Here is a 12,436-nt window from a genome sequence, read left to right on the forward strand (position 1 = left end):
CCATTAAAATAGTTGACCCAGGTTTGAATCTGGAAGCCAGTAACCCCACAATCAGCCAGCCACACATATTGTGAGATGTGTCTAAGTGTATATCATAGCGCTTATCCTTCCAAGGAGCCAAGGTGGGGCCCTCCTCTTCCTCCTCTTCCGTGCTACCTAGCTTTGTTTTTTGTATTTAACAAGCATTTTGAGAGGCCATCTTGTGCCTAATGCTGGATTAGGTTTCAGGGGTGATACAGAGAAATATGAAATGTGCTGTCTTCCTGCATGGAGTATCAGCCATTTGGGAAGATGGTGGGGCCTATACTCAAGAAATAATAGAACCAGGAATTGTAGTGTCTATGTCAAAATGAGGGGTTCAGAAAACAAGTCACACAAGTCAGTGAGTTCCTTGCAGGCCATGCCTGAGCTGTTTGGGACTGATAATACTCTAGGAAGTTGGGAGCTTGAGGCCCACAGCATATGAAGAAGCTGAAACCAAAAGAAGGGAAGTGATTTATCCATAGTCACATGATGGGCAGATGGCTTTAGGAGGCAGTGGGACTTAACAGGGCTTTGTAGCCTCATAGGGTGGAATTAGGAGAGAAAGGGAAGTGACTAGACCAGCAGAGCTAAGGCAGAGAGGAGGATGGTTTGAATACCAGGCTGAACCTTCAGTTTTTTTTTCACATAGGCAGTGGGAAAGATAAGCTAGAAAGTCATAAAAAGGGGGTAGGGAGTTTTTGCCTACCTAGAAGTGTATGAGTGGGACATTTACTTTCTTTAAATTAGGGGCTATGTGGGATAGCCCCTAATTTGCAGTGGGGTCGAGACTGCTCTGGAGATCCACATGAGGTAACCACTGTGCTTTTCTTCTTGTCTTCCTGCAGATATTCCACTGTTGAAAGAAGCATGAGGGCAGCGGCCAGCCTTTCCTCTCTGCGAGGTTCTCTCAGCCCTTCCTCCCTCTCCCTGTGGGATTGAGCACCCTGTACTCTCCAGCCACCTTACCTGGATACCTGAGCTGCCACCTGTGTATCTGTGTATCTCTGAGGGCCCTATAGGCCCACCTTGCTGGAAACTCAAGGAAGATTCTTGCCATCTGCCTGTTGGACAGCTGGAGGAGCTGGCTCTTTGCCTGGCCCCGCCTTCCCATCTGTCAGAGACATATTTGAATGTGCTGGATCGAACCCTCCCTTTTGCTAAGCCTCTGGGTCCCCTCCAGCCAGCTCTTTGGCGGCAGCCCCCACCAGCTCCTGTGGGCCTGAGTGCTGCTGTGTTTACTTGTGCCTTTCCCCCACCCTGTCCAGTTTCCCTGTCATGCAGGCTTGTTGCTGTCCACAAGCCTTAATGGCTGCACTGCTGCCCCCTGCCACACAGGGGGCCGCGGCTGGGTCTGTCCTGTTTCCTTTGAGGGCTGCCCCTACTGCCCTTTGCAGGAGCAGATCCAGGTGTGAGACCTCTTGAGTCAGGAGTGGCAGAAGTGGCTCTAATTGGGGTGAGAGTGTAGTCCCTGGGCTTGCCCTGGGTTGACGCTGGTGGCACATTTCCTTGGCCAAGGATGGAAGATTTGGAAAATCATGCCCACGCTGGCCCAGGACCCAGCCATCTGGCCCAAAGGCGCAAGCTCCTGGCCCTGTTGAGAGTTTCCAAGAAGCATCCAGAAGATCCCAAGGGAGGGAAGGAAAATGGCTGATAATGATTGTCTTCCTAATATGCAAGTTCTCACTTCCTACTTCCAGCATCGGCCTTCCTGGCCTTGTCTTTTTTTTGTTTCCCTAGAGTATAAGGGGAAGTTGCATGCTGCCTCCTGGGTTTTATCCCAGATAGCTCTGGCTTTCTTGCTGCCCACAGGGGCCTGGGGCAGGAAGGAGAGTTGCTGAGATGCCATGGAGTGCCCATCTGGTCACTGGCAGTCTGGGCAGGTTGCCCCTTTCTGGGTTTGTGGTGACGGAGGGGAGGCCGAGAGGTACAGACCGAGTCCCCGGGTGGCTGCAGGCAGCTCCAGCCCGGTCCTGAGGATCCTCCTCACCATGGTCACGTGCCTTAGTAACTGTGCCCAGGAAGTGGCCTGCTGCTTGCTGTGCTGCTGCTTTTCCTACTTCTGCCCTTCCCTGCCACCCCTCGCATGTCACAGCTGACAAGCGATTCCTTGTCTTCCCTGGCCCCCTGGGGGAAGGGCTGAGAAACAGTCCATGTGCACCCTGACCTTAATGGCCTGAGGTGGGCAGAGGGGTGTGGAGCAGCCTGGAGTACAGGGCCCCGGGGGAGGAGCCGGCTGATGAGGGGCGCTCTCCCATAGCCATGTGTTGAATGCTAACTAGGCTGGGGTGGACGAACTCTGCCAACTGCTGTCATCTTCAGAAGATAGACGCAGCAGTAAGGAATGTTTGTTTTGCTTTTTTCTGAAATTTTCTGAAGCACTGTGGCTGGGAAACTTCGAAGCGGACCCTGTGCTGCATGTCTGCTCCTCCCCTGAGCCTCTCTGCTTGGGGGTGGTAAAAATAAAAATCCCAGTATATTTTCAGTACCTTACTTAACAGGGTTGGCTCCAGGCGTGGGTGGCCTAGAAGATGAGGGGAGTGGTCTTCTCCCAGCCTGTTACCCTCTTGCCTCCTGCCTCTGCGCTTACACACGCACTTTACCACTCGGTCATTCCCTGGCCTCTTGCTGCCACTTGTAGTCTTCCTTCCTCTCAGGGTAAGGGCAGTGCCTGCTGTGCCTATTGGCCACTCCCACACTTCCCCTCCCCCAGGAGCCCTCATCTGCTGTGCTGAGTCCAGGAAAGCATAGTTAGGTAGGGAGCTGGTTGGAGAAGGTGCTAGAACTAGAAGGCAGATGAGACTAGCATGGGCCCACCTGGAGGGGTGTCCCCATTGGCCCCAGTCGCCTTACCTCACCCACAGCAGTGCCCTTGTCTTCCTCCAAAACAGAAAGCAGGGACAAAAGGGGGAGGGGTGGTAATCCGAAGTCTCACTGCTGAGCCTTCAGCTTTTATTTTTCACTGTTTCAAAACCCGAATTCTATTCTAGAATGGTTTTTAAAATGGAAGATCTTACCTTTTTCTATCTTGTTACTCTGGGGTTTTGTCCCCCTAAGAGATTGCACTTTTTGTCTGGGGTTTATTCAGCTGCATAGATGACCAGCTTGATCCCTGGTGAAATGAAAAGCCTTCCTTCTCCTGAAGCCTCTTTCCACCATGCCCTCCACTAACAATACTGAGGAGCACAAGCCCAGGCTTGCCCACCTGGTAGGAAAGGAAGAAATTAGAACAATGGGAGCCTTGGCTCCCCTCTTGTCTCCTCCCCTCCTTCTTGTCACTGGGTTTGATGAGGCCCACTTCCCAGAGGCTCCTGGGCCTGTGAGTGCAGGAGCTCATTCTCCCCTCACTGTTGAAGTCTGTGACAGCTTCTTCCTCTAGTTATTTCTCTTTCTTCCAAAGCAATTTCTTAACCACCAGCCATGTGCTGCTATTTCTTAGGGCTTCTGGGCTTTGTCCCTTACTGAGAGATTAGGGACTCCACAGCTGCCTTGAGGTGGGGCCTGGCTGAGAGACAAGGGTAGCAGCAGGTGGCAGGCTGTTAAAAGACAGGCTGCCTGAGGAGCCTGGAGCAGGTGGAAACAGGTGGAAGAAACCGGCCACAGCCCTGCTTTCCTGGGCTCACCTCTAGGGCATTCCAGCAGGAGGCTGATGCAGGAGAATGGCCAGCACCAAAGGACGTTTAAAAGAGTTTTTGGGTTTTTTTGTTTGTTTGTTGTTGGGTTTTTTTTTTTGGCACACGAGCTGACTCAGTGCAGGTTTAATATCCTGGTGACTTGCAGTCACATTCTAATGACTTTCAAGGGCCAGAATATGGTGAAAATCACTTAAAATATCCGTCCCTTCCATGCCTTAGTTTAGCAGGTAGGCTCTATCTTTTGCCATTTCTGTATTTTATGTGCTGTGTTCCCGTTTCACTGGGTATGAACTGTGAAATGGACTGAATCCTGGCCACTTTATGAGTTTGTTTGGTTTTATAAGGCATTTCAATGTACATTCTATAAATACAAGCACTCCATTTGCAAACAGATCTTAAGCTAATATTTTCTTTCCCATTCATCTTGCCCTCCCCCTCCTCCCGCCAGCTTTAAAGTTGAGTGGAGAAGCCAGATGGCAATTCAGACAAAGGTATACTCTTCCTGCTTCATGGGTGGTGGCATGGGAATAGATAGTCCTTAGCCCTTTCCCTCCCAGTCCCAGCTGAACCCTCAAACCATGTGCTTCCCACATAACAATGTCGCCTCCATTTCCAAGGAACATCCTTGCATAGAGAATGAAATATGCTGCAATCATTTCTGCATCCTTACTCCTCACCCCCAAAGAAGAAAAAAAGGCCTAGCAGGGAAGCAGCATGCAGGCTTCACAGCTTAATGCCAAAGACAGCGAGTGAGGCTGGGAACTTCTCTTTGGCCTGCTGGGTCTGTCAGCTCTCGGAATAGGGACAGTCATTACTGGTGCCCCAAGGTGGGACTTGGAGAATATTTTGCTTGGCGTATGTTTGGTCTGAATGGTGTAGTTGCTGGTTCCCTAGAGAGGAAAAGGTGGCAGGCCCAGCTTTGCTGGGAAATGGCTCTTAATTTCCAGTTGAAACCCTAGTAGAATTGTGAATGAAAACCTCAAGGTTGAGCCCCTCTGCCAAGCAGCAGAGCTAGTAGAAGGGGATGCAGGGGCAAAGCATCCAATTGCCAAGCAAGGAGAGATGTACGTGGGCTGTGTGGCAGTCCCCGCACCCTGCCCTGGCTTCTTCAGGTTATCGCACCACTATGGAATCCTTTGCAGAATGGTACTCATATAATGGTTTAAAACAACACATTCATAATTGACTCTGTGCAGGATGTCACTCAATCAGTTTGGGTTTGCTTTATTTTATTTTATATATATATTTTTTGGTATCCTGTACATTGCAGTGGGTGTGAAGATAGTATTTTAATATTTGTACAAAGTTTAATTTAATTTTAATTGTTCTATGTATATAACTGCATTTCTAAATAATTAAAAAAAAGTTCTTATGAAGGCGATTGTGGGAGATGTGATCCTTCCTGAAAGTTTTTGCAGAAACCTTCGATTGAAAGAGCATCTGTGGGCAGGAGGTCATGGAAGGATGAGGCACTGGCTCTGTAGGGAGGGGTGCCTGGCAAGAGATGGAGGAGCCAGGATGGAGAGCACTTTGGGAGGCCAAGGCAATTGGATCACTTGAGGCTAGGAGTTTGAGACCAGCCTGGCCAACATTGCAAAAGTCCATCTCTACTAAAAATACAAAGATTAGCTGGGCGCGGTGGTGCATGCGTGTAATCCCATCTACTTGGGAGGCTGAGGCCGGAGAATCGTTTGAACCCAGAAGATGGAGGTTGCAGCCAGCTGAGATTGCACCATTGTACTCCAGCCTGGGCGACAGAGCGAGACTGTCTCAAAAAATAAATAAATATAAAAAAGAAGTCTTGGCCAGGCGCGGTGGCTCACGCCTGTAATCCTAGCACTTTGGGAGGCCGAGACGGGCGGACCACGAATTCAGGAGATGGAGACCATCCTGGCTAACACAGTGAAACCCTGTCTCTACTAAAAGTACAAAAACAAAAAACAAAAAAAAAAAGACGTGGTAGCGGGTGCCTGTAGTCCCAGCTACTCAGGAGGCTGAGGCAGGAGAATGGCGTGAACCCAGGATGTGGAGCTTGCAGTGAGTCAAGATCGCACCACTGCACTCCAACCTGGGCAACAGAGCGAGACTCTTGTCTCAAAAAAAAAAAACTGGAACACACAGAAGACCACCAAATCTTCAGTATGGTGAGGTGCAGGTGCTTGGAGAACAAGGGAGGGACAACAGCAAAGGGAGGTTCAAACTGGGCAGAAAGCCACCACAGCTTCAGTGTGGCAAGGAGGACATTTGAAATGAGCTCACGGAAGCAAGGCTTTGGATTGTATTCCTGGAAAGGGCAAATGTCTTGGAGCAGACAGGAAGAGAGAAGGAACTGTGGTGATGGCTCCCAAAACACCAAGGGTTTCAGGAAGAGGGCAGTGAGGCCCAAGTTAAAATAAGGGAAGCATTCTATTTATCTGGGGAAACTATGGCAACAGTAGGCATTGCCAGCAATTCAGTGGGCAGGAGCAGTGAGGAGGGCAGGAACACAGGGAGAAGTGGGAATGCATTCAGAGAAGCCAAAAGCAAAAGATAGCTGGCAGCATGCCAGGATTCATGTTGATGTGAGCCAGCATCTACTGAGTGCTTCCATGTGTACCAGGCGCCCTTCTAGGCTCTTGGCCTGCAGTAACTCCAGATCTGGCAGCTGCACTAGGGAGTGGGCATTATGATTAACCCTGACTTTGCAGGTGAAGAAACAGTCTCAAAATAGTGTAGCGAAGCTTTATTATAAAGTCACACAGCTCTGAAATGATGGAAATTGGGACTCAAACATGATTGTCTCACGGCCCAGTGTCTTAATATCTGCCTCAAAGAACACTGCCCGCAGCATGCAGGCTTCTTTATGTTGCAAGAACAGAAAACCCCAATGGCTTAAGCCACAATGCGCAGCTGATTCAGCACCCAGCACCCCACTTCCAGGTTAATTCTACCAAGATCTGGCTTGAATGACATCATTTTCTTTCTCAGAAACTCTTCATGAGTCTTGCTTTATTGTTTAGAGCAGGAAAGAAAATAAACCACAAACCCTCAGTAGTCATTTGTTTCAAATGCCCAGTTTTACAGACGACGGCACTGATGTGCATGGCTGTACTCTGATTTGATCAAGACCACATGGCTAGTTGGTGGCAGAGCTAGGCTGAAATTCTAAGCCCCTAGTCCGGGTCCAGTGTGTGTCCCTGTCCCGCCATCTTCAGCAAGTCCACTCTCTTCTGCTTGGCTTTGGAGCCCGGCCCCATCCTGTTCTCCAACACAACTTCCCTCTGCATCCGGAACACCTATGACTCATTGCGCCAGAGTATGCCAGAGTCACTGTGGCTCCCTTGGCCCTGAATGCTGCTCCTGGAGAGGTTGGAAGGAAGAGCGACACCTGAGGACAAACTCCTGTATTAGTCCATTCTCATGCTGCTATGAAGAAATAACATGAGACTGGGTAATTTATGAAGAAAAGAGGTTTAATTAACTCATGGTTCTGTGTGGCTGGGGAAGCCTCAGGAAACTTAAAATCATGAGGGAAGGCACCTCTTCCCAGGGTGGCAGGAGAGAGAATGAGAGCCAGGCGAAGGGGGAAGACCCTTATAAAACCATCACATCGGCCAGGCGCAGTGGCTCACGCCTGTAATCCCAGCACTTTGGGAGGCCGAGATGGGTGGATTGCCTGAGGTCAGGAGTTCGAGACAAGCCTGGCCAACATGGTGAAACCCCGTCTCTACTAAAAATACAAAAATTAGCCGGGCCTGGTGGCTCATGCCTGTAATCCCAGCTACTCGGGAAGCTGAGGCATGAGGATCGCTTGAACCCGGAAGGCGGAGGTTGCAGTGAGCTGAGATCGCGCCATTGCACTCCAGCCTGGGCAATAGAGCGAGATTCAGTCTCAAAACAAACAAACAACAAAAACCATCACATCTTGTGAGAACTCACTATCATGAGAACAGCATGGGGGAAACTGTCCCCATGATTCAATTACCTCCACCTGGTCCCGCCCTTGACATGTGGGGATTATTACAATTCAAGGTGAGATTTGGATGGGGACACAGAGTCAAACCATATCACCTCCTGAGGCAGCCTAGGTGTCTGGGGGAAGTTCTGAGAAGCTCTTCACTCCTTTCCTAGTTCCTTCAGATCAGGGCAAGGAAAAGAGCCCCAGTATGAATAGGGAATACTTCCCAGAGTTCAAGACCTGGGGCAGCACTTTATTTTCCTTCCTGTCTTGATCTCAACCTGAGGCTGTGGCCCATCTGCAGCCTAGACTATGGAGAGGAGACCGGGGAAGGAAGAGAGCTGCCTTCTTGATCACCTGCTTCCACCTCACTGGGTGATAGGCGGCCTCTTTCCCCTGCATTGGAAGTGGCAGGAGAGGAGGGAGCTCAGAGGCAAGGGTAGTGAGACTCTGGCTGGCCAGAGGCACTGCTGCTGAATCCCCCACTCTGGTAGTGGCAAGGCCCAGCTGAAAGGAGACTCCTTTTCTCCACAGGCCTTGGAATGAGAAGAAGGGATCACAGGGAGATTCTGAGTGGCCCAGTCCATGGTAGAAGCTGGCTGGCCTGCCTTCCCAGCAGCGGCCCAGGGTGGGGGAAATGGCGCTGTCCCAACCTTGCTCACTCAAGTGATCCCAGAAGCCAAGCTGCATATGGAGCGGGTCTCACGGTCTATCTTCAAGATGAGAGGTGACAGCAGCAAATGCAGTTGTGCCCCAATAGGGACTTCGGTCTGGTGGGGAGCAAGTAGGGGAGTGTTGGCTCCATAGGACATCTATCACACAGCTTCCCTTTCCCCAACCTTCCTTGATGTTTGCTGAGCACCTAATAGGTTCCCAGGACTGGGTGAGGTGCTTTAAAGATACTGTTTTAGGCCGGGAGAAATGGCTCATGCCTGCAATCCCAGCACTTTGGGAGGTCGAGGTGGGAGGGATCACTTGAGGCCAGGAGTTTGAGAACAGCCTGGGCAACAGAGCAAGATCCTATCTCTACAAAAAATTTTAAAAATTAGCCGGGTGAGGTGGTTTGCACCTGTAGTCCCGGGTACTCAGGAGGCTGAGGTGGGAGGACTGCTTGAGCCCAGGAGGTTGAGGCTGCAGTGAGCTATGATTGCTTCACTGCAGTCCAGCCTGGGCAACAGAGCGAGACCCTGTCTCCAAAACAAAAGAGAGAGAGAGAGAGAGATGTTATTTTAATCAATCAACTCAGCCAGTCTTGCAAGGCAGATGTCATTACCCTTTTTACAGATGAGGACAGTAAGGCTCAGAGAGATTCAAGTACAGTCCAAGACCACATAGGTCGTGCATCCTCAGCTGAGCTGGGGTTTGAATTCAGGTGTGCCACTCCTGGCCTCTTCACCTCACACTGCTCATTCGCTCACCTCTTCTACTCCCCAGCTTTTCTCCCTGGGTTCTTGATCACCTGACCCCTTCACACCTACTATCCTGCCCAAGAATCCCTCTCAGCAATGTCCAAAACCAGGACACCAAGCCATTTAGAAAAATGCAGTCCCTGATGCTCAGCAGTCTCAGCAGTCAGGATGGGTTCTGGGTCCCTGGAAAGATCAGGCAAAGCCAGGAGACCCAGGCAGCCCGTCTCCTCCCTGGCCTTGCTTCTGAAAGGTGAGGAGAATGTTCTGTATTCTCAGGTTTTCCCGCTTCTCCTTGGGATTAGAGCTGGGGGCACTTGCCAGGCTTTTCTCTTTCTGTTACTGAAAAGGGAATTTCATCTGCTGTGAACCTGGGGTGAGACATGACACATTCCCAAATTGAGCCTAGGTTCATCCTCCAAGTTGCCTGGTGATGAAGGAGCATTAGTGGGCTTGGGGACCATCCAATCCCACACCCAAGAGGCGAACAGCTGCTCGGCATTTCCTGTGACGCTCCAGCGCCCCTAGAAAAGGAAATTTCACAAGCTAGGAATGTCCCGAGCAGGCTGTCTGGGACAGTGTACACTGTTCTGAACCTGGGGGAGTAGATGATTCTATGGTTCTTCCTGCAGAGGTTTTGGCAAGCATGGACTTCCCCATAGCAGAGTTTTCTGGGGGAGTAAGTAGCCCTGCCTGCAGCAAAGGCAGCCTATTGCAGATGAAGCGTGTCAGCAGGGCTCAGCATCTGAAGGGACTGGGGTATGCGACAAGACTATGGCTCAACACAAATGCACCCAGCGTGGGGGCTGCCCTGGCTTCTGGGGTTGGCCTCTTGAGGGCCTTGAGCAGCTGGGCTCCAGAGACTTTTAGGGACTTTTGGTGCTGTAGCCTCTCTCTGGGATGGCCGTTCCGCATTCCTGCTGCAATCCTCATTCATTGACTCGTTTGCTAATTCATTCAACAAACTTTTATTTATTTATTCATTCATTTTGAGGACTTTACACAAAGCCTAGGGTTAGGTTCTAGGAACACAGTGATGAACAAGAGTCAGTCTTTGCCCCCAAAGAGTTTGTAGACCAATAGGGGAGAAAGAGATTAAACAGCTATCTAAAACTTAAGGCACAACTTAAAATTGAAACAAACAAACAAAGAAGCAAAAAACAAACCTATAATGATACACCAGAAAAGTGCTTGGGAGTGATGAGAAAGGAGCTAATTTCTTTAGGGTATGAACAAGGTGCCACTCGCATTGGGTCTAAATTGTTGTGTTTCGATATTATTCGTAGAGAAGTAAGTAAATGAGGGGCTGTGGGTTGGGAAGAAGAGGACTTTTCAGGCTGTAGAGACCCATAGAAGCAAATGTACAAACATCTTTTTTTTTTTAAGACAGAGTCTTGCTGTGTTGCCAGGCTGGAGTGCAGTGGCGCGATCTCGGCTTACTGCAACCTCTGTCTCTCAGGTTCAAGGAATTCCCGTGCTTCGGCCTCCCGTGTAGCTGGGACCACAGGCACCCACCACGCCCAGCTAATTTTCTGTGTTTTTTTTGGTAGAGATGGGATTTCACCACGTTGCCCAGGCTGGTCTTGAACTCTTGAGCCTAAGCGATCTGCCTACCTCAGCCTCCCAAAGTGCTGGGATTACAGGTATGAGCCACTGCGCCCTGCCAAATGTACCAACATCTAAAACATGAACCACATGAAACTGTCATTTTTGCAGGTTAAAAAAAAAAGTTCAGATATGGGCAATTTTAACCTAACATATAAGTGTCTTAAGATCTGCTCAAATTAGGGATGCCTTTCTTCTCTGAGTTAGACTACTACATTTTAATTATTTTAATCACAAGAAGGAAATTCCAGGACACCCAAACAAAGTGTCCAAAGTCTTCCTGTCCTGGAGTCTATGCCCCACAATAACAGAGCACTGAGCATAGCTGACCTTTGGTTACCATGAGCCAGCTCCTGCCGGCTGACTGCAGGAGGTGTTTTGAGAAATCACGTGAGCTGTTCAAGTCTCCAAGACAGCACCAATGCACTTGTTCTTCCAGGTAGACAACCGAAGGACACCCACAACTCATAACCAAGTTCCTGCCAGCAACAGCCAGGCAACTATTCCAATGCAGACGTGTTTTGACCCTTTTTATTGTTTTCCATAGGGCAGAAAATGAGAGACAGAAGTTACATCCATTTACAACATTCTCTGCTTGTTAACTTTTTCTATTTTTTATTAGAAACATTCAAAAAAATCGAGCTATTTTATAATAAGAGTAATACATATTAAAACATCAGAAATAATATTTTTTCACCTCAGGTTTGGAAAAGAAAAGGCTTAAAGATATCTAGTAGGAGTGTAAATTGGTACATTGTCTATGGAGGGCAATTTGGCAACAACCATGAAAATTACAACGTAGGGCCAGGCGCAGTAGCTCACGCCTGTAATCCCAGCACTTTGGGAGGCCAAGAAGGGCAGGTCACCTGAGGTCAGGAGTTTGAGACCAGCCTGGCCAACATGGTGAAACCCTGTCTCTACTAAAAATAAAAAAAATTAGCCAGGTGTAGTGGCGCATGCCTGTAATCCCATCTACTCGGGAGGCTGAGGCAGGAGAATCGCTTGAACTTGGGAGGCAGAGGTTGCACTGAGTCGAGATTGTGCTACTGCACTCCAGCCTGGGCAACAGAGAGAGACTCGTCTCAAAAAAAAAAAAAAAATTACAATGTAGTTCCTTATCTTCCTCCCTTACTGAACTCATTCAGTCCTAAAGACAGTAAGTGAGGGCAGACAAGAGAGTTACATATTCAGAAAGAGGGAACGACCCCAACCAAAACAAACAGAATGAACCCTACAATGCCGGATTGGAATTGGAGATATTGATGTGAACTTATGGTTTTCTATATACATTATTGATATAGAAATAAATATAGAAGTATTGTGGGTTTGCTGGTATACACACAGTCACACTCATGCACACACACAGAGAAATTCCCCAGTTCTTCCCAGAGGACTTGCTAGCAGTGACACCCCAACAGCAGTGAGTACACCTGTCATTCAGATCTTTGCTTTAAAATAGTATTTTCAGCCAGGTGCGGTGGCTCACGCCTATAACCCCAACACTTTGGGAGGCCGAGGCGGGTGGATGACTTGAGGTCAGGAGTTTGAGACCAGCCTGGCCAACATGGTAAAACCTCATCTCTACTAAAAATACAAAAAAAAAAAAAAAAAAAAAAAAATTACTTGAGAGTGGTGGCACTTGCCTGTAATCCCAGCTACCTGGGAGGCTGAGGCAAGATAATCACTTGAACCTAGGAGATGGAGGTTGCAGTGAGCTGAGACAGTGCCACTGCACTCCAACCTGGGCGACAGAGGCTCCATCTCAAAAAATAAATAAGTAAATTAATTAATTAATTAATTAATATTGTCCGTGAAAAGGACCCAGGCTCCTT

At 49.0% G+C, this 12,436-nt stretch overlaps 1 protein-coding gene across 3 annotated transcripts in view; it reads left to right on the top strand.

Annotated features, from left to right (window-relative positions):
- The window catches only part of SUSD6 (sushi domain containing 6), a 104,005-nt gene extending 98,973 nt beyond the window's left edge, over nt 1-5,032 (top strand). For all 3 annotated transcript variants that reach the window (XM_054448280.2, XM_054448279.2, XM_063651738.1), the window contains exon 6: nt 870-5,032. In XM_054448280.2, the coding sequence (XP_054304255.1) occupies nt 870-895 (26 nt within the window). In that variant the 3' untranslated portion in view covers nt 896-5,032. The remainder of the gene's footprint in view (nt 1-869) is intronic.
- Nucleotides 5,033-12,436: the final 7,404 nt, after the last annotated feature.

Source organism: Pongo pygmaeus, chromosome 15 (genome assembly GCF_028885625.2).
Source record: "Pongo pygmaeus isolate AG05252 chromosome 15, NHGRI_mPonPyg2-v2.0_pri, whole genome shotgun sequence".
NCBI lineage: Eukaryota > Metazoa > Chordata > Mammalia > Primates > Hominidae > Pongo > Pongo pygmaeus.